The sequence below is a fragment of the Scylla paramamosain genome, chromosome 39 (assembly GCF_035594125.1).
Source record: "Scylla paramamosain isolate STU-SP2022 chromosome 39, ASM3559412v1, whole genome shotgun sequence".
NCBI lineage: Eukaryota > Metazoa > Arthropoda > Malacostraca > Decapoda > Portunidae > Scylla > Scylla paramamosain.
The window spans coordinates 11,870,193-11,893,432 of record NC_087189.1 but is presented as its reverse complement, the minus strand read 5'-3'; the positions used below and the strand labels follow the sequence as shown (position 1 = coordinate 11,893,432).

At 43.7% G+C, this 23,240-nt stretch overlaps 2 protein-coding genes across 2 annotated transcripts; both read left to right on the top strand.

Annotated features, from left to right (window-relative positions):
- The first annotated feature begins 1,821 nt into the window (after window positions 1-1,821).
- Window positions 1,822-16,439, top strand: LOC135092178 (microfibril-associated glycoprotein 4-like). The gene is made up of 4 exons (XM_063990459.1): window positions 1,822-2,348; window positions 2,574-3,016; window positions 11,830-11,931; window positions 15,874-16,439. The coding sequence occupies exons 1-4, from the start codon at window positions 2,010-2,012 to the stop codon at window positions 16,037-16,039; spliced, it is 1,050 nt and encodes a 349-aa protein (XP_063846529.1). The 5' UTR covers window positions 1,822-2,009; the 3' UTR covers window positions 16,040-16,439.
- A 371-nt stretch (window positions 16,440-16,810) lies between these two features.
- Window positions 16,811-22,759, top strand: LOC135092317 (ryncolin-1-like). Its single transcript, XM_063990770.1, has 4 exons — window positions 16,811-16,837; window positions 17,142-17,563; window positions 18,373-18,474; window positions 18,997-22,759. Exons 1-4 carry the CDS (start codon window positions 16,811-16,813, stop codon window positions 19,160-19,162), a joined length of 717 nt encoding a protein of 238 aa, XP_063846840.1. The 3' UTR covers window positions 19,163-22,759.
- The last annotated feature ends 481 nt before the right edge of the window (window positions 22,760-23,240 follow it).

The following is a 23,240-nucleotide window of genomic DNA, read 5'->3' as shown; positions in this document are numbered from 1 at the left end:
CGCGCCATTGAAAACACATCAAATGGATGAAAATTCCTTAATACTGACCGCATCTTTATTTGTTGTATCACTCGTAGTAAACTTACTGTTGATCATAGGAGGCTCATTGTGGTCTCGTTTTGAAGCTTGAGGTGTGTGTGTATGTGTGTGTGTGTGTGTGTGTGTGTGTGTGTGTACAGGGTGTGTGTGTACAGGGTGTCCCAATAGTTTGACATCATTTGAAATGTGAATATGTGAGTAACATGTCTACCTAGGAAACGAAATGATTTAATTTCGTGTTGAAGAATAAAATACTTATTAACCAAACTTTCAACAAAATATTTAAAGGGATGAAAATTTTATACCCGGTTTCGCAAAGTTTTACAAATACGTGCAGCATTTTACAATGTGTGCAGCGCGCGTGACACGACACACAGCAAGGCGGTAGTGCAGCTCCTGCCAGCATGGTGTGGTGTGTCTTGCGTAACTTTCTCCAGCGCCTTGAGAGAAACGTGACCGGCGATGTTTATCTGCAAATGCTGCAGAACTGACTATTTGATGAGCTCATTGCAAATGAACATGAACCCCATTCTTCAAAAGGAAAGGTTCCACTTCACAGGAAGCTGACTGTGCGGGCTTATCTCAATGAAAGCCTACCAAGGAGATGGATCGGGCGGGCCAGTGATAATGACGGTGTGCTACTGAAATGGCCTCCACGTTCACCTGACTTGACACCTTGTGATTTTTTTCTATGGGGCTGTGAAAGGACTGGTCTACATGTCCCCTCTTCCTACAAGCCTAGAGGAACTCAAACAAAGAATCATTGAGGCCTTGGACAATGTTACGTTTCTGCTAGTTTTTCTCACCCCCCAGCTGCTAACTCTGTACAAGGGCCTTATCCATCCATGTATGGAGCACGCTTCACATGTATGGGAGGGCTCCACTCATACCGCTCTTTTAGACAGGGTGGAATCAAAAGCTTTTCGTCTTATTAACTCCTCTCCTCTAGCTATCTTCAGCTTCTCTCTCATCGCCGCAGTGTTGCATCTCTTGCTACCTTCTACCGCTATTTTCATGCTAACGGCTCTTCTGATCTTGCATGCCTCCCTTCCTTCCGCGGCTTCGCTGCATAAGACTTTCTTCTTTTCTCACCCCTCTTCTGTCCACCTCTCTGATGCAAGAGTTAAGTAGTATTCTCAATTATTTATTCATCCCTTTCTCTGGTAAACTCTGGAACTTCGTGCCTGCTTCCGTATTTCCTTCTTCTTATGACTTGAAGGTCAAAAGGAGGTTCCAAGACAATTCTCTGTCATTTGATTTTTCTTTTCGGCAGTCTTTTTGGGGACTGGCAATCAAGTGAAACTTTTTCCTGTTTTTTTTTTTTTCTGCGTTGCCCTTGTCCGGTGGCCCTCTAACATAAGAAAAGAAAAAAAAGTTGTCTCAAGGTGACGACTCATTCCAGACCCGAGATAATGTGCGCAGTATTTAGCTCGTTTTGTCACATTTCTTGCTCTCTGCTTGATGATGGTGGCTTAAAATTTTCCTATTATTCTTTTAGTTGATTTGATAACACACAAATGAGCTAAAGATTTTTTCCCGGCTAACCGAACGTTTTGTGTAAAACTATGTCCGCTGGTGAATCTGGTAGTTTTTCCGGACCATTGCAAACTCCCCAATTCTAATGATTCGTATTTTCATTTCTCTCTCTCTCTCTCTCTCTCTCTCTCTCTCTCTCTCTCTCTCTCTCTCTCTCTCTCTCTCTCTCTCTCTAAACTATACTAAGCTTTACCAATACGTCAGTCTTGCGTGAGGCAGCATCACATTCTACTTCTGTAGAATCTGTTCTGACGTCAGAGGTCCGTACAGTACAAAGTTGCGAGGATCCTGGTGTATCTGATGCTAGCACGATAACGGGCACACTGGCACCCTTACCAAATGATGGTAATCTTTCACTTTAATAGATCAGTGACAAGATTCATGAATGCCACATTTTCGCGTTATTCAGTCTAGTCAGACTGAATGAAGATTAAATGGCCCGTGGAGAGTCACAGGGCACCCCGGGCTCAAGACACACGCTACTCTTCTCTACGCCACAGCCCGCCACGGTCGCCTTGTTTAGGTGCTCTGGCCAGCAGTTATTTGCAATGAAATTCCTTGTGCTTCTCGCCATGGGCGCCGCCGTGACTCAGGCAAGCAATACGCCTCCGCCTCCCCTCACGGAGGAGAATAGCTGTTCAGGCCTCAAGGACGATCGCTCCCTTCTGTCCAGTCTACTAACGGTCGCAGGCTACAGTGACACTTGTGTGGCCGCCGCCCTGGACTCCTGTAGGACAGGCCGAGAGGACACCCGCTACGCATCCCTCGTAGAGGTAAGGGTCAAATCAGGCTACTACCTGACACTTTGTCAGGCTCTCCTGCAGGGCGCGGTATTATCACTAACTAAATCTTCCAAATTTATTAAGGTGTGATGGTTTTCAGTTATGTGTCATCGAAGTGAAGCTTTGTGTTTAGTCTTTATCAGTGGCAATGCAGGACGAGCTGCGCCGCCATGTCTAAGGTAAAAAGGGGCCCTTTATTTGCCCTTCGCTTTACAGGAGGCGAGGGAAGTGGTGCAGCAGGTCAGTGCTGCTGTAAACAAATGGGAGTCTCGGCCGCGTCACTGCAAGGACTTACTGGACTCCGGGGACAGCGGGAGCGGCCTGCGCCAGGTATACCCTTACCCTGGGCGACCCCACCACCGCGTGCCCGTGTTTTGTGACCACACCGTCGACGGCGGGGGATGGACCGTCTTCCAGCGGCGCACCAGTGATGCCATCCGCCAAGATTTCTACCGCACTTGGGTCGAGTATCAGTTGGGCTTTGGTGACCTGGAGGGTGAATTCTGGCTGGGCCTTGACCTTCTGCACCAGCTGACCTCCACCACCCTGCAGCAGCTACGAATTGACCTGGACGATTACGAGGGGGAACATCGGTGGGCTAAGTATGGATTCTTCCACGTGGGCGCACCAGAGACCAAGTTCCGCCTCAGTGTTGGAAGGTGAGGCCCTTCACCCTCTTGTATCCATTCTATCTCTCTCTTTTGTATATAGCAAGTGGAGATAATGTGTCGTCTTGCCGAGAACTGTAGTCGATGCATAATAAAGCAGAAGAGTTGCCCTCCCTTGTGAGATCATCAGATTTCACAGATTTCAGATTTCACCCAGACCCTCAAATAAGCACACAGTAATTTTCATAATTTAGCTTTTGGTTTAAACTAAAATAGTGAATGGGTTGAAGCAGGCAGCCAGCTTCTTTCTCCTCCCCCGTACCTTCACCATTCCTCCTTCAGCCTGCACATTGGTCGGTGTGGCACATGGTGTGGGGCCTCCCTTTGTTCAGTGGTAGTCTAATAATTGCAAGAAGAAACATAAATTAAGGTAGTATTCAGGGGATACTAGTTATGCACTTAACATGTTAACTATTACATGGGCCCCTGTGGGTGGCATTATTTGTACTGCTCTGCTTGGGTTTCAGGCAAATGTATTGGCCTTGGGGGCACCAATCCTGATTGTGTTGTACAGTGTGCTTTTTGTGGAGCAGGCACCGTTACCCCCTTTGTCCTGAATCGTGTGAAGTTCTCTTTCTTTATTTATTTCAAATATTTTTAATGCTACTGGTCATGTATGTGTCTTTCATGTTGCCATCTTGGTGGGTAGACTAGTATATAGCAGTTCATGCTCAACCTCTCCTCTCTTCCTGGGCTCGCCAATTTTTAGGGGGTGTTTGAGCATGTCCTCTGAGAGATTGGAGATGAATTGGGTTAGGGCTAGAGTGTGTAATATCCTGTAGGCCAGTGGGCAGAAGCCTGTGGGAGGTAACCCTCAGGGTATTATATCCTCACAGTGTGGTGTCTTCACTGTCTCTCTCTCGAGAACGTGAAGTAGTGAGTTCTTTCTCAACTTTTGAGCTGAGTTGGCATTATATATTATTCCTTCCCTCTTTGTGGATAAAACAGGGTGACGATCTTTTGAGGGTTGATAGCTCTTTGCAGGCAGCCACTCGCCTGGATTCGTAATGTTTGTGCCCTGCACTAGACTACAAGAAAGCTAGCGTAGGGAGAAGTTAACCCGAAGGAGTAGCAGCTAGGAGAGAGGCTGGATCTGATTATAACAATATATATATATATATATATATATATATATATATATATATATATATATATATATATATATATATATATATATATATATATATATATATATATATATATATATATATATATATATATATATATATATATATATATATATATATATATATATATATATTATGACCCAGGTTCAGCTCCCCTTCACAGCTGCACTACACTTGGGCCAGCTTTCCCTAAGTTAGCTCCTTCTAACTTAGTGTGGGCATAAATATGACGAATCCAGACACCTGCTGCTATTACATTGTTGAGGTCGCCACTTAGTTTAACCCACCGACCGAGAAAGGAGTGTAACAAACGCCAAACAAATCTGAACTTGCTGGGAAAAAATCGCAAAACCACATGCTAGGGGGCACAGCTAGGACAAAGGACACACAAGCATGAGACTTATAATATTCTGTGAGCTACCTCCTACCTGAGACCAGTCACCCACGCCCACAGAAAATCATATCCTCCCATCTGTGAGCAGTCTATATGTACTCCCCTGGAGGGCTATAGACAGCTGCACACGCATAGAGTTATGAAGTCCTCTGGCTTCGGAGCTCCCAGCAGTAACCTCTGAACATCAGTTTCATTTAACAGTACGAAATGCTAATGAGACAAGTACAAAACAGCCAAGAAGCCCCAAGATGGCGAAAGAACCTCTCTCGAGACAGCCAACAAAACACAGAACAGTCAGGACGCCATGACAGCGATGGTAAGATTACATAGTCAACCACAATTTATCTGGCACAGCAACCAGCCAAGCTCTTGACAAGGGTTTACCTTACCTAACACAGGAGGGGCCTACTGCTGCCAATACTACAATTGAAAATACTATGTGTAGCCATCTAATGTATGTCTTACAACCCTCCGTGCCAGCTCTTCATCACTCCAGCAAGCCAACCATGTCCTCTCCCTACAAAATATAAAGCCCAACTGACACCTCACCTGACAACTCACCTAACTCCTCTGACTATAAGAAATTCTTTGACTACTTCACTTCCAAAGTGGAGCACATTCTGACCCTCTTCCCTTTTGCAGAGATCTCCATTCTTGGAGACTTCAATGTTCACCACCAGCTTTGGCTTTCCTCTCCCTTCACTGACCATCCTGGTGAACTAGCCTACAACTTTGCTATCCTCCACGACCTAGAGCAATTGGTGCAACACCCTACTCGTATTCCTGACCGTCTTGGAGATACACCCAACATTCTTGACCTTTTCCTGACCTCTAATCCTTCTGCTTATGCTGTCACCCTTTCTTCTGCGTTGGGCTCCTCCGATCACAATCTCATATCTGTATCTTGTCCTATCGCTCCAATCCCTCCTCAGGATCCCCCTAAGCGAAGGTGCAAGTGGCGTTTTACCTCTGCTAGTTGGGGGGACCTGAGGAGATATTTTGCTGATTTTCCTTGGAATGACTACTGCTTTCGTGTCAGAGACCCATCTTTGTGTGCTGAGCGCATAACAGAGGTGATAGTGTCTGGCATGGAGGCGTACATTCCTCACTCTTTTTCTCATCCTAAACCTTGTAAACCTTGGTTTAACACAGCTTGTTCTCGTGCTATACATGATAGAGAGGTGGCCCACAAAAGGTACTTAAGCCTTGCACCACCAGAACCTCATGCACTTTATATTTCTGCCCGGAACCATGCCAAGTCTGTTCTCCAACTAGCCAAAAACTCCTTCATTAAAAGAAAGTGTCAAAACCTTTCAAGATCTAACTCCCCTCGTGACTTCTGGCATCTAGCCAAAAATATCTCCAATAACTTTGCTTCTTCTTCTTTCCCTCCTCTATTTCAACCAGATAGCACCACTGCTATCCAATCTATTTCTAAAGCTGAACTCTTCGCTCAAATCTTTGCTAAAAACTTTACCTTGGACGATTCTGGGCTTGTTCCTCCCTCTCCTCCACCCTCCGACTATTTCATGCCACCTATTAAAATTCTTCGCAATGATGTTTTCCATGCCCTCGCTGGCCTAAACCTTCGGAAGGCTTATGGACCTGATGGGGTCCCTCCTATTATTCTCCGAAACTGTGCCTCCGTGCTTGCACCTTGCCTAGTCAAACTCTTTCAGCTCTGTCTGTCAACATCTACTTTTCCTTCTTGCTGGAAGTTTGCCTACATTCAACCTGTTCCTAAAAAGGGTGACCGTTCTAATCCCTCAAACTACTGTCCTATTGCTTTAATTTCCTGCCTATCTAAAGTTTTTGAATCTATCCTCAACAGGAAGATTCTAAACATCTATCACTTGACAACCTTCTATCTGATCGCCAGTATGGGTTCCGTCAAGGCTGGTGATCTTCTGGCTTTCCTTACTGAGTCTTGGTCATCCTCTTTTAGAGATTTTGGTGAAACTTTTGCTGTTGCCTTGGACATATCAAAAGTTTTTGATAGAGTCTGGCACAAAGCTTTGATTTCCAAACTATCCTCCTACGGTTTTTATCCTTCTCTCTGTAACGTCATCTCAAGTTTCCTTTCTGACCGTTCTATTGCTGCTGTGGTAGACGGTCACTGTTCTTCTCCTAAATCTATTAACAGTGGTGTTCCTCAGGGTTCTGTCCTGTCACCCACTCTCTTCTTATTATTCATTAATGATCTTCTAAACCAAACTTCTTGTCCTATCCACTCCTACGCTGATGATACCACCCTGCACTTTTCCACGTCTTTTCATAGACGTCCAACCCTTCAGGAGGTAAACATTTCACGCAGGGAAGCCACAGAACGCTTGACTTTTGATCTTTCTAAAATTTCTGATTGGGGCAGAGCAAACTTGGTATTGTTCAATGCCTCAAAAACTCAATTCCTCCATCTATCAACTCGACACAACCTTCCAGACAACTATCCCCTCTTCTTCAATGACACTCAACTGTCCCCCTCTTCTACACTGAACATCCTCGGTCTGTCCTTTACTTTTTACTTATAATCTGAACTGGAAACTTCACATCTCATCTCTAGCTAAAACAGCTTCTATGAAGTTAGGTGTTCTGAGACGTCTCCACCAGTTTTTCTCACCCCCCCAGCTGCTAACTCTGTACAAGGGCCTTATCCGTCCATGTATGGAGTATGCTTCACATGTCTGGGGGGGTTCTACTCATACTGCTCTTCTAGACAGGGTGGAATGAAAAGCTTTTCGTCTCACCAACTCCTCTCCTCTAACTGACTGTCTTCAGCCTCTCTCTCACCGCCGCAATGTTGCATCTCTAGCTGTCTTCTACCGCTATTTTCATGCTAACTGCTCTTCTGATCTTACTAACTGCATGCCTCCCCTCCTCCCGCGGCCTCGCTGCACAAGACTTTCTTCTTTCTCTCACCCCTATTCTGTCCACTTCTCTAATGCAAGAGTTAACCAGTATTCTCAATCATTCATCCCTTTCTCTGGTAAATCTGGAACTCCCTGCCTGCTTCTGTATTTCCACCTTCCTATGACTTGAATTCCTTCAAGAGGGAGGTTTCAAGACACTTATTCATCAATTTTTGACTACTGCTTTGATCCTTTTATGGGACTGGCATTTCAGTGGGCATTTTTTTTGTTGGATTTTTGTTGCCCTTGGCCAGTGTCCTTCCTACATAAAAAAAAAAAAAATACAGTGTGCCCATAAGTTTCCATACATAAGAAAAATTCTACTTACACAGGCACGGGATTACTGCCTTGAATACTCACATAATATCAAATAAAAAAGGCCCTCTAATATATATATATATATATATATATATATATATATATATATATATATATATATATATATATATATATATATATATATATATATATATATATATATATATATATATATATATATATATATATATCGCTCATGGTTGCCCTTGCCTTTCTCTGCCTCATTTGGGTATACCTTTCCCCCCGGCCTGGCTCAACACTGACTGAACAAAGACAGCATCACCCATGCTCAGAAGCGACAGTTATGTCACATGAGAAAGGGGGAGGGGTTGGAACGGGGAAGGGATGGGGAGGCGGCAGTCAGCCAGCTACACACTCACCACCCTCACACAAGTTCAGTCTAAAAAGACTACTGTCCTGCAATAATTATTATGAATTAATTAGAGGCGTTGGATGGGATCTGATCACTTTATATGCAAAGTTAACTCTTCTAATAAATAATATATCGGGCTCAACATGAGGAAACATAAGGAAGTAAGGGAATGTAATAAGAGAACTAAGGGATTAGGTAGCATGTTTTTTTTTTTTTTTTTAAATAAAGTAGGGGAGGGCAGGTAGGCGCCTCAGGAATCTTCTGTCTCCTCATACCCTCTCTTCTCTTTCTCCTTCCCACAATCTTCTCACTGTTTCGCCACATATAACAATATATATTGTTTCTTTCCATGTAAGAGAGGCACCAGCCAATGGAAACAAAATTGTGGCGCCATTCCCTCCAAAAAACAGGTCAGAAACAACCATCAAATATTGAAGTGTCTTGAAACCTTTATCTTGGAAGAGTTCAAGTTATAGGAAGGATAATTACTCCAAGTGCGGTGTCAAACACTGGACCGGTTTTGTACTGGATGAAGGGGCGCTGTGAACTGATCATTACACCCACTGAACGTTTCCCTTTGTGTCTCATCAACACAAAAGGGCAGTCACAGCCTGCCCTCTAAAAACAGCTCTCTTCCTTCACACAAGTCTACATGCATTTAACACGTGCACACTCTTCAGTCAAAATTCTAAATTAAATACGGTGACTCCTACACCAGCCATCTGGGGAGGGAACCAAAAATGTCCAAGTCAGATTGCTCTTCTGGTATAACCCCTAAGTGTCTTGACACACCCCTCCCCAGGATCCTTAAAAAGCTGAGGTGCCTCTGGCGTGTTTGCCTCTGCTAACTGGGGGGACCTGAGGAAGTATTATGCTAATTTTCCTTGGAATGACTACTGCTTCCGTGTCAAAGTCTCATCTCTGTGTGCAGAGCATATAACAGAGATGATAGTGTCTGGCATGGAGATGTGCATTTCTCACTCTTTCTCTCGACCTAAACCTTCCAAACCTTGGTTTAACATAGTCTGTTCTCATTCCATACATGACAGAGAGGTGGTCCACAAAGGGTACTTGAGACGTACATCACCTGAATTTCATGCAGTTTACATTTCTGTCTGGAATCATGCCAAGTCTGTTCTCTAGTTAGCCAAAAACTCCCTCATTAATAGAAAGTCTCAAAATCTTCCAAGATCTAACTCTCCTTGTGGTTTCTGACACTTAGCCAAAAACATCCTTAATAACTCTGCTTCTTCATCTTTCCCTTCCTTATTTCAGCCTGGTGTCACCACTGCCATCTCATCTATTTCTAAAGCTGAACTCTTCGCTCAAGCTTTAGCTAAAAACTACCTTGGATGATTCAGGGCTTGTTTCTCCCTCTTCTCCAACCTCCGACAACTTCATGCTACTCATTAAGATCCTTTGCTATGATGTTCTCCATGCCCTCGCTGGCCTAAACCCTCGAAAGGCTCATGGAGCTGATTGGGTACCTCCTATTGTTCTTTGAAAATGTGCCTCCGTGCTTGCACCTTGCCTAGTCAAACTCTTTCAGCTCTGTCTATCAACACCTATCTTTCCTTCTTGCTGGAAGTTTGTCTTCATTCAGCTTGTTCCTAAAAAGATGACCGATCTGGTCCCTCAGACTACCGTTATATTGCTTTAAATTTCCTGCCTCTCTAACGTTTTTTAATTCATCTTCAACAGGAAGATTCTTAAACATCTATCACTTCACACTCTTATATCTGATCACCAGTATGGGTTCCATCGAGGCCACTCTACTGGTGATCTTCTAGCTTTTCTTACTAAGCCTGGGTCATCCTCTTTTAGGGATTTTGGTGAAACTTTTGCTGTTGCCTTAGACATATCAAAAGCTTCTGATATAATCAGGCACAAAGCTTTGATTTCCAGATTACTCTTCTATGGCTTCTATTCTTCTCACTGTAACTTCAACTTAAGTTTCCTTTCTGACCATTCTATTGCTGTTGTGGTAGGCAGTCACTGTTCTTCTACTAAGTCTATTAACAGTGGTATTCCTCAGGGTCCTGTCCTGTCACTCACTTTCTTCCTATTATTCATTAATGATCTTCTAACCAAACTTCTTGTCCTATCCACTTCTACGCTGCTGATACCATCCTGCACTTTTTTACGTCTTTTCGTTGACAAGTAAGCCTTTGGGAAGTAAAGAGTTCGCGCAGGAAAGCCACAGAACGCCTGACTTTTGATCTCTCTAAAATTTCTCATCGGAGCAGAACAAACTTAGTAATATTTGATGCTTCAGAAATTAAGTTCCTCCATCTATTCACCTTACAGATAACTGTCCCCTCTTCTTCAGTAACACTCAACTGCCCCCTCTTTTGCACTGAACATCCTCGGTCTGTCCTTTACTTATAATCTAAAGTGGAAACTTTACATCTCATCTCTAGCTAAAACAGCTTCTATGGAGTTAGGGGTTCTGAGTTGCCTTTGCCAGTTTTCTCACCACCCAGCTGCAAACTGTACGAGGGCCATATCCGTCCATGAACTGAGTATGCTTCACTTGTATGGGAAGGGGGATGGCTCCACTCATGCCGCTCTTTTAGACAGGGTAGGATCAAAAGCTTTTTGTCTTATCAGTTCCTGTTTTCTAACTGACTGTCTTCAGCCTCTTTCTCATCGCATCTCTTACTATCTTCTACTGCTATTCTCATGCTAACTGCTCTTCTGATCTTGCTAACTACATGCTTTCCCTCTTCCTGCGGCCTTGCTGCACAAGACTTTCTTCTTTTTCTCACTCCTATTCTGTCTATCTCTCTAATGCAAGAGTTAACCAGTATTCTCAGTCATTCATCCCTTTCTCTGGTAAACTCTGGAAGTTTCTACCTGCTTCTGTATTTTCTTCCTATGACTTGAACTCTTTCAAGAGCTTGGTTTCAAGACACTTATCCTTTAATTTTCAACGAACACTTTCGGCTCTGTATGGGCACTGGCACTTTAGTGGGCTTTTTCTCTTATGATTTACTTATATATATATATATATATATATATATATATATATATATATATATATATATATATATATATATATATATATATATATATATATATATATATATATATATATATATATATATATATATATATATATATATATATATATATATTGTTGCGCCCACCCCTCACTCCGGGAGGGCATGTTATCCACACGGGCACCGGTCGAGAAACTAGAGCAGTGGGGCCTCAAATAAATCACACTCTGAACGCTAGGACAAGGCACACACTCACACACACACACTCACAGGAGGCAGGAGCACAAGGGAAAACATGGGCACTATTTCCTAGGTTTATTGATAAATCCTCCACAAGTACACTGCTTTACAAGTTCACAGTGGCACAACAAGTCTCCCAGGGCACGACAGGCACTCAACAGGCAGGGAAACACTTCCAAAGCAGGCAGGCACACGCTAGCTTCCTCTCGGGCCACCCGTCTCCGCTCTCTCTCTCTGTTCCCGCCTCTCCTAGTACTGCCACCTCCAACAGTGCTGCCACCCGCACCAATACCTCTGGTGTGACACTATATATATATATATATATATATATATATATATATATATATATATATATATATATATATATATATATATATATATATATATATATATATATATATATATATATAATTTTGTCCTTTTTGTATGCCTGTTTGTTGACAGATACGGCGGTGACGCAGGAGACAGCCTATCAGGCCAGAGCGGTTACCCATTCAGCACCCACGATGCTGACAACGACACGTGGCATGACAACTGTGCTAAGAAGTAAGTTCTGTCATTCCACACAATTGAACAGCGAGACCACACAACATGCACACTGTATAATGAGGAGTTGGACTCGTGTTATTGAAAGGGTAAGAGTCTTCGTTGCTTTGTTCTTTTGTATACAATATATACAGATTGTTCAGAGGTATGTATTGGGACTACAGAATGCTCTCTCTCGACGCTGGGTCTGGAGTGAATCTGACTCCTACTACTCTCACAGATCATTAAGTTGTTGTGTATGGGAACTGCGTACCCGGATGTCTGGCCAACTCCTCCGATTTTGTTGACGTTATGTATCGTCTCTTCAGGAACCCAAATATCCTGTGTTTTAGCTGACAAACACAACTTTGTAGACTCAACTTGTTTTGGCTGTCACATCAAGCTTCCTATATCTATCTTTCACCCCAGACGCTCTAAGTACATTAAGTAATAAATAAATAAACAGAAACACAAAGATGTGTGTGCTATCACGCAACACAATACAGATGAATGTTGTCACACAACACAACACAGATGTGCTGTCACACAAAACAACACAGATAAGTACTGTCACACAACACAACACAGATGAATGCTGCTACACAGTACAACACAACACAGATGAATGCTGTCACACAACCCAACAACACAGATGAATGCTGTCACACAACAAAAGACAGATGAATGCTGTCACATAACACAACACAACACATATGAGTGCTGTCTTACAATACAACACAGATGAGTATTGTCACACAGCACAACACAACACAGATAAGTGCTGTCACAAAAAAAACAACACCGTACTAATGAGTGTTGTCAAAACAACAACAACAACAACAACAACAGCAACAACAACAACAACACAACACAGATGAGGGATGTCACACAACACAACGCAACACAGATGAGTCATGTTACACAATATAATACAATACAGATGAGTGCTTTTACATAACACAACAACACAGATAGGTGCTGTCACACAACACAACACAACACAATACAACACAAATGAGTGCTCACACAACACAACACAGGTGAGTGATGAGTGCTGTCACACTACACAACACAACACAACACAGATGAGTGCTGTCACACAACATAACACAATACAACAAAGATATGTGCTGTCATACAACACAACACAACACAACACAACACAACACAGTTGAGTGCTGTCACACAACATAGATGGGTGTTGTCACACAACACAATGCAAAATGGATGAACGCTGTCACAAAACATAAAAAAAGATGAGTGTTGTCACACAACACAACAAAATAGATGAGTGGTGTCACACAACAAAAGAGAGATGAGTGCTGCCACCTAACACAGCACAACACAGATGAGTGGTGTCTTACAACACAACACAGATGAGTGCTGCTACACAGCACAACACAACACAACAGAGATGAATGCTGTCACAATAACACAACACAACACAGATGAGTGCTGTCACACAACACAACACAACACAACACAGATGAGTGCTGTCACACAACACAACACAACACAACACAGATGAGTGCTGTCACACAACACAACACAAATGAGTGCTGTCACACAACACAACACAACACAGATGAATGCTATCACACAACACAACAACACAGATGAGTGCTGTCACACAACACAACACAAATGAGTGCTGTCACACAACACAACACAGATGAGTGCTGTCACACAACACAACACAACACAAATGAGTGCTGTCACACAACACAACACAACACAGATGAGTGCTGTCATACAACACAACACAAATGAGTGCTGTCACACAACACAACACAAATGAGTGCTGTCACACAACACAACACAACACAGATGAGTGCCGTCACACAACACAACAAAGACGAGTGCCGTCACACAACACAACAAAGACGAGTGCTGTCACACAACACAACAGAGACGAGTGCTGTCACACAACACAACAGAGACGAGTGCTGTCACACAACACAACACAAATGAGTGCTGTCACACAACACAACACAAATGAGTGCTGTCACACAACACAACAAAGACGAGTGCTGTCACACAACACAACACATATGAGTGCTGTCACACAACACAACACAGATGAGTGCTGTCACACAACACAACAAAGACGAGTGCTGTCACACAACACAACACAGATGAGTGCTGTCACACAACACAACACAGATGAGTGCTGTCACACAACACAACACAGATGAGTGCTGTCACACAACACAACACAGATGAGTGCTGTCACACAACACAACACAGATGAGTGCTGTCACACAACACAACACAGATGAGTGCTGTCACACAACACAACACAGATGAGTGATGTCACACAACACAACACAGATGAGTGCTGTCACACAACACAACACAGATGAGTGATGTCACACAACACAACACAGATGAGTGCTGTCACACAACACAACACAGATGAGTGATGTCACACAACACAACACAGATGAGTGCTGTCACACAACACAAAAAAGACGAGTGCTGTCATACAACACAACACAGATGAGTGCTGTCACACAACACAACACAGATGAGTGCTGTCACACATCACAACAAAGATGAGTGATGTCACACAACACAACAAAACACAACGCAAATGAATGTTGTCGCACAACACAGGACACATGAGTGTTGTCACACAACACAACACAACACAGATGAGTGCTCTCACATAACACAATACAGATGAGTGCTGTCACACAACACAACACAACACAGATGAGTGCTCTTACACAACACAATACAAATAAGTGCTGCCACACAACACAATACAACACAGATGAGTGTTGCCACAACACAACACAACACAGATGAGTGCTCTCACACAACACAACACAGATGAGTGTTGTCACACAACACAACACAAGACAGATGGGTGCTGTCACACAACACAACACAACACAGATGAGTGCTCTTACACAACACAATACAACACAGATGAGTGTTGTCACACAACACAACACAAGAGAGATGGGTGCTGTCACACAACACAACACAACACAGATGAGTGTTGTCACACAACACAACGCAACACAACACAAATGAGCGCTGTCACACAACACAGCACAACACAGTCGAGTGCTGTCACAATATAACACACATGTGTTGTCACACAACACAATACAACATTATATAATAGATAGATCTGTTAGTCTGAATCTCTTTTTTTCTTTTTGCTATGGAATATTTTTTACTTATACATTATGATGTGTCTTGAATCATTAATATTACCATTTTTTAGGAACAAATAAATTTTTGAAAAGTCTTCTCCGTTAAGAAAAATTTTCATGAAAAATCAGGGCATACCAAAGCAAAGCATAAAGAAAAAGTGCAGTTTCATTCATTGTAATAAGGTTTGGTACCCTGCAGACACATCATGAATCACTCAAACGAATGTGCATCAGTTAGTTGTCCATGAAACAGTGAGTGACTTAAATCTCATTCGAATCACACACTGTAGGCTCCTAACTTAGCAGGGGGGGCGAAATTGCATCAAAAACCTATAACTCCGTTAGAAGAGAGGAGTTATGTTCCTTTTATACGGATACACGATACACAACTGCTGTCTTCTTCAACAATATTCAAACATAAGTTAATTTTCAAGTGTATTTTCTGAATAAAATAAATGAAAGTAAAGTGAAGTGCTAATGAAATGTGCAAGTCTTAGCAATTGATCTGACTGGATCCAGAGAGAAACATTTCACAAATACATAGTGAGTGGGAGGAAGCGGTCACGCAGTGGTGAGTAGAGCAGTCAGTCTGTTATGGCACATCACCTCCAGAGAATACATAAATTTTCTAATTTCTTGCAGATTTTGCAATGCATATATTTCACTTAGATACTGATTTTAAAGAGCATTGGGGAATATGTATCGTCAGCCACATGACAGAGGAATGTGTGAGCATGTGTATAATTATACTACAATATATATAGCAAATCTATGATGATTGTTCCATTTCTTTCAGATTCCGGGGAGCTTTTTGGTATGCTGCTTGTCACAAAGCAAACCTAAACGGCTACCAGTTTATGGGCAACCACACCTCTTTCGCCGATGGCATCATCTGGTATGAATGGAAGGGCCACCACTACTCCCTGAAGCGAACGTCCATGATGACCCGCCCCGCCTTCTGATCCGCTCTCTTGTTGGCTGTGGCCGGCATGGTGGGAGGATACAACATCAGTACAGGAGAGAAAGGAGACCTATTTCTCACTTTTTTTTTACATTGGATGAGGCGGCGTCTAACAACTTGATTCTGCTGATAATCGTAGTGGTGTTTCGAACACAGGAAGAGGGAAATTCCTTTATTGCTCTTTCGAAAGCACTATTTTGATGCATAATTATAGGTGAGTACAAAGTAATAATCAATTCAAGGCATAGTTATCTGGGTCATCCAGGCGTGATCCTCGCCTGACCTGATCTGACCTGCCCAAGTGAGTGAGAGGTGAGGGCAGCCGTGTCTTTCCTGTGGCAAACCGCTGCCTCTCGCTATCGTTGTGTACATTATAATACTTTATTAAAGGCCAGCGTCACGAGACATCTATTATTACAACATCACCAGAGGTTTTTATTTCAGTGAATCATGAAAATAAAGCCTCTTATCAACTACAATTTGGTGCCTAATAGTTCACGTTACACTTCCTCCTTATTTCTTTCTCTCTAATGTGATACCTAATGTTTAGTGATCTTGTGTAATATATTAAAAATAAAAAAAAAGTGTTTCTTTTGCCACGCTGTCCCTTCAGACAAGACAAAGTTTTACCAATTAGTCAAGATTAGTGCGTGGTGTGGCAGCATCATATACTACTTCTGCACTCAGGGCACAACTCCCACCACTCCACAGGAGGAAAAACATCAACAGCACAAAGTTGCGAGGATCCTGCTGCATCTGATGCCAGAGCGATATGAGACACAGTGGCGCCCTTACCCAAGTGCCGCTTCATCTGATATTAACACAACACTTCACTATACTAGAGGAGAAATAAAATTCATGAGGGCCACAGCTCCGCGTCTATTCCCGTCACAGTTTACGAGGCTTGAAGTGGCGTGTTGAACGCCGCGAGGCACCCAGGGCTCAAGACACACGCCACTCTGCTCTACGCCGCATTCCGCCACGGTCGCGTTGGTTAGGTGTTCTGGCCAGCAATTGTCTGCGATGAAGTTTCTTGTGCTCTTCGCCATGGGCGTGGCCGTGGCCATGGCAAGCAGCACGCCTCCCCCCGCTGAGGGAAACAGCTGGTCAGTGCTGCTGTAAACAAATGGGAGTCTCGGCCACGTCACTGCAAGGACTTACTGGACTCCGGGGACAGCGGGAGCGGCCTGCGCCAGGTATATCCTTACCCTGGGCGACCCCACCACCGCGTGCCCGTGTTTTGTGACCACACCGTCGACGGCGGGGGATGGACCGTCTTCCAGCGGCGCACCAGTGATGCCGTCCGCCAAGATTTCTACTGCACTTGGGTCGAGTATCAGTTGGGCTTTGGTGACCTGGAGGGTGAATTCTGGCTGGGCCTTGACCTTCTGCACCAGCTGACCTCCACCACCCTGCAGCAGCTACGAATTGACCTGGACGATTACGAGGGAGAACATCGGTGGGCTAAGTATGGATTCTTCCACGTGGGCGCACCAGAGACCAAGTTCCGCCTCAGTGTTGGAAGGTGAGGCCCTTCACCCTCTTGTATCCTCTCTCTCTCTCTCTCTCTCTCTCTCTCTCTCTCTCTCTCTCTCTCTCTCTCTCTCTCTCTCTCTCTCTCTCTCTCTCTCTCTCTCTCTCTCTCTCACTTTCGTATAGACCAAGTGGAGATAATGTGTAGTGCTGCTCCTTAGCCTTGTGATGTGTATGACAACGCTGTGCACAACCTGAGCAGTTGGGGTGTGTACTGTCAGCACAACATACCTAGCTAACCTTTCTCATACCCCGCCCTCACTCGCCACACCAGGAGGGAGAGGCTCCCGCTAAGGCCCTCGAGGCAGTCACAATGTGCTAGATTCACAAATGGTCTCCATTCTTGCGTATCACGCTCAGTCACTCTTCATTTTGCTTCTTCATACAAATAAAATCAGAATTACACCAGGCCTCCTGACACCTGTCAGTTTCATACACTTCTTTACTTTACTCTTACCGTCATTCAGTCTCTAAAATGTTTTACACGTAACACACCCTTCCCAACTCCTCTACCACACATCTCCATCTCGCCTGTGAATCAGCCATCACTGGTACATCAGTAGTAGCAACCACTTGATTAAGATTGTATTGTTCCATCAACACTCATCACATTCAAACATTCTCATATTCACTTTGCTTACAACACCATCCATACAAACATTACACAGATAAGAGCACGCCATACTTGCCTGCAGCCATAATCGAAAAAGATACTATTCTCTCAAGTCATTCTAAGTGTGTGTGTGTGTGTGTGTGTGTGTGTGTGTGTGTGTGTGTGTGTGTGTGTGTGTGTGTTGGCAGGTACAGCGGCGACGCAGGGGACAGTCTGTTAGAACATAACGGCGCCCTATTCAGCACTCATGATGCTGACAACGACAAGGCAAAGCACAACTGCGCCCAAAGGTGAGTGCTGTTACTCCACACAACTCAACTTAAGAGAACTTGTCACACGACACAACACACAAAACACGACACAATGCAACACAACACAAAAGAGCAGCAGTATCTGCAACAACAACAACAACAACAACAACAACAACAAACACTTCGATTCAGTGTGTCTTTTGCCAAGATTGCAACAATTATTCGTCTTCGTTAGTTTCTCATCAGCTAAAGAAAATGTAAAAGTTGCCGCTTAAGGGATCGTAGGTTTTCTCCTTAAAAAGAGACCAATAAGGCTAGCAATGGACAGTAATTCAAAGAGGACTGCTTCACCTTGGCAAATGAAGCGTAATGCAGGGAGTTAGATCTTTGGTAGCAAAGTCCTGGCAAAGAGTGTACCATAGTGTACTACATCTTACGAATTCTAACCGAAGGGAGTAGCACCTCAGTCCTCAAGGAAAAAAGTCAACTTTCTTTCCAAGACGTGCGCTCGGCCACTGTATGAAACTACAAACACCTTTGTGACTGTTACGTCGCTTTCAGATACCAGGGAGCTTTTTGGTATGCTGCTTGCCACAAAGCAAACCTGAACGGCTACCAGTATATGGGCAACCACACCTCTCCCGCCGATGGCATCAACTGGTATGACTGGAAAGGATACCACTACTCCTTGAAGCGAACGTCCATGATGATCCGCCGCGCCTTCTGACCTCCTCTCTTGTTGGCAGTGGCCGGCACAATGGGAGGCGTGCAGGAGGAGGAGGCAGTAGGCACCTGCTGAAACAATAATTACTCCCAGTGAGGTCTAAAGCACTGGATCAGTGGGCGCTGTGAACTTATCATTAAACCCAGCTGTGACCTCACCTTTGTGTCTCACAACACAAGGGGCAGTCACAGCCTGCCCTCTAAAGACAACTCTCTTGCTTTACACAAAACTACAAGCACCTAATTAGACACACATCCTTCACTCAAAATTTGAAATTATCGTGGTGACTCCTACACCAGCCTCGGAGTCCCCATCTGGGGAGGGGACCACAAATGTCGCCATGTCTGACTGCTCTTCTGGTATCGACCCTAAGTGTATTGACATCACCCCCTCAACTTTTCTTCATTAATATCTGCAACATTCGCGGTCTTAGATCCAATTTTCAATCCGTGAACACCACCTCTCCTCTACAAAACCTGATCTTTTCCTCACTGAAAGACAGGTGTCTGAGGCAACTGACAGTATCCCCTTTTCTGTTCCCTCCTACTTTCTCTATCCTGATTTTCAATCCAAAGCTGGATGTTGCGTTTATGTGCGCAACAATTTAACCTGCTCTCGTGCCCACGCTCTTGAATCTTCTGAGTTTTCCACCATCTGGCTACGACTACAGAGTCACTCTCAAACTAAATTTATCTGGGCTGTATACCTCTCTCCTAACTCCTCTGACTATAAGAAATTCTTTGACTACTTAACTTTCAAAGTGGAGCACATTCTGACTCTCTTCCCTTTTGCGGAGATCTCCATTCTTGGAGACTTCAATGTTCACCACCAGCTTTGGCTTTCCTCTCTTTTCACTGACTATCCAGGTGAACTAGCCTTCAACTTTGCTATCCTCCACGACCTAGAGCAATTGGTACAACATTCTTGACGTTTTCCTAACATTTAACCCTGCTTATGATGTAACCCTCTCATCCCCGTTGGGCTCCTCCGATCACAATCTCACATCCGTATCTTGTCCTATCATTCCAATCCCTCCTCAGGATCCCCCAAAACAGAGATGCCTCTGGCGTTTTGCCTCTGCCCGTTGGGGGGGGCCTGAGGAGGTATTTTGCTGATTTTCCTTGGAATGACTACTGCTTCCGTGTCAGAGACCCGCCTTTGTGTGCCGAGAGCATAACAGGGGTGATAGTGTCTGGCATGGAGGCGTACATTCCTCACTCTTTTTCTCGTCCTAAACCTTCTAAACCTTGGTTTAGCACAGCCTGTTCTCGTCCTATACATGATAGAGAGGTGGCCCACAAAATGTACTTAAGCCTTCCATCACCAGAATCTCATGCACTTTATATTTCTGCCTGGAACCATGCCAAATCTGTTCTCCAGCTAGCCAAAAACTCCTTCATTAAAAGAAAGTGTCAAAATCTTTCAAGATCTAACTCTCTTCGTGACTTCTTGCATCTAATCAAAAATATCTCTAATAACTTTGCTTCTTCTTTCCCTCCTTTATTTCAACCAGATGGCACCACTGTTATCACATCTATCTCTAAAGCTGAACTCTTCACTCAGACCTTCCCTAAAAACTCTACCTTGGACGATTCAAGGCTTGTTCCTCCCTCTCCTCCACCCTCTAACTGCTTCATGGTACCTATTAAAATTCTTCACAATGATGTTTTCCATGCCCTCGCTGGCCTAAATCCTCGGAAGGCTTATGGAACTGATGGGGTCCCTCCTATTGTTCTCCGAAACTGTGCTTCCGTGCTTGTACCTTGCCTAGTCAAACTCTTTTAACTCTGTCAACATCTACCTTTCCTTCTTGTTGGAAGTTTGCCTACATTCAGCCTGTTCCTAGAAAGGATGACTGTTCTAATCCTTCAAACTGCCGTCCTGTTTTTATTTATTTATTTATTTTTTTCTGCCTATCTAAAGTTTTTGAGCCTATCCTCAAAAGGAAGATTCTTAAACATCTATCACTTCACAACCTTCTATCTGATCTCCAGTATGGTTCTGTCAAGGCCGCTGTACAGGTGATCTTCTGGCTTTCCTTAGTGAGTCTTGGTCATCTTCTTTTAGAGATTTTGGTGAAAGTTTTGCTGCTGCCTTAGACATATGAAAAGCTTTTGATAGAGTCTGGCACAAAGCTTTGATTTCAAAACTACTCTCCTACGGCTTCTATCCTTCTCTCTGTAACTTCATCTCAAGTTTCTTTTTTGACCGTCCTATTGCTGCTGAGATAGATGGCCACTGTTCTTCTATATCTATAAACAGTGGTGTTCCTCAGGGTTCTGTCCTGTAACCCACTTTCAATTATTCATCAATGATCTTCTAAACCAAACTTCTTGTCCCATCTACTCCTACGTTGATGATACCATCCTGCACTTTTCCACGTCTTCATAGACATCCAACCTTTCAGGAAGTGAACAGTTTACACAGGAAAGCCACAGAACGCCTGACTAAAATTTCTAAAATTTCTGATCCAGTTAGAGCAAGCTTGGTATTGTTCAATGCCTCAAAACCTCGATTCCTCCATCTATCAACTCGACACAACCTTCCAGACAACTATCCCCTCTTTTTCAGTGACACTCAACTGTCCCCTTCTTCTGCACTGAACATCCTCGGTCTGTTCTTTTCTTATAATCTGAACTGGAAAGTTCACATCTCATCTCTAGCTAGAACAGCTTCAATGAAGTTTTCTCACTCCCCCGGCTGCTAACTCTGTACAAGGACTTTATCCGTCCATGTATGGAGTATGCTTCACATATCTGGGAGAGGGAAGGTTCCACTCATACAGCTCTTTTAGGCAGGATGGAATCAAAAGATTTTTGTCTTATCAACTGCTCTTTTCTAACTGACTGTCTTCAGCCTCTTTCTCATTGCCACAATGTTGCATTTCTACCTATCTTCTACTACTATTTTCATGCTAACTGCATGCCTCCCCTTCTCCTGCGGCCTCGCTGCACAGGACTTTCTTCTTTCTCTCACCCCTATACTGTCCACTTTCTAATGCAAGAGTTAACCAGCATTCTTAATCATTCATCCCTTTCTCTGGTAAATTCTGGAACTCCCTGCCTGCTTCTGTATTTCCACCTTCCTATGACTTGAAGTCCTTCAAGAGGGAGGTTTCAAGACACTCATCCTTCAATTTTTGGCTAGCGCTTTGGACATTATTCGGGGACTGGCATCTTAGTGGGCTTTTTTTTTTTTTCTAATTTGAATTTTTGTTGCCCGTGGCTGGTGTCCCTCATACATAAAAAAAACAAAAAAACAAAACAAGCACACAACACTGTGCAGAGGACGCGGTTCCAGACCATCACCACCTCTCCAAGCTCCTTCTCTGACGCTACCCTCAGCCTGAGCGGCTCTCTCTCCTGCAAACCACCGAAGTGGCAGGCCTCTCACAGCCCGAGTCACTCCGCTGCTTGCCTCCTCACAAAGTCACGAGACGTTGCATCCCTGCACCGGCTTCTGCATGGTACCAGTTACATGATGCTGTTATGCATTTTATTACAATATCTTGTGAGTTAAATACACTGGCAGGTAGGCCCTCCCCTCCGCTCTCTCTCTCTCTCTCTCTCTCTCTCTCTCTCTCTCTCTCTCTCTCTCTCTCTCTCTCTCTCTCTCTCTCTCTCTCTCTCTCTCTCTCTCTTATTCACTGAACAACGACCGCTGATAAATATCTTTTTTTTACATTAAATTGAAATAAATCGATGTGAAGTGTTAAGCATTGCCCAGAGCAGACTTTCATTACTCCACAAAGTGACAGTTTAATAAGGACTTTAACAAGAGGGAAGCAAAGTGTCCTGGCTGTGGTGTTGGCGAGGTGCAAGGCGGCTGACTGGCTGCCCCCTCAAGTAGGAGGAGAAGTGTCTGAGTAAGGGAATCCCAGTTGGACTCACAAAGTTCCATTGTCAGTGGATACACGCAGTTCTGAGTCAAACTGATTGATATATCATGATAAAACGCTTTGTTCTCTAATACGGCTATTTTCAAAGGTCACAAACATTATAATACAGTTTCCCGTCATTTTTTCCATTCCTGGTGTAACATCCCTGTTAGAATATCGTTACAACCATGAGAACACTTTTTA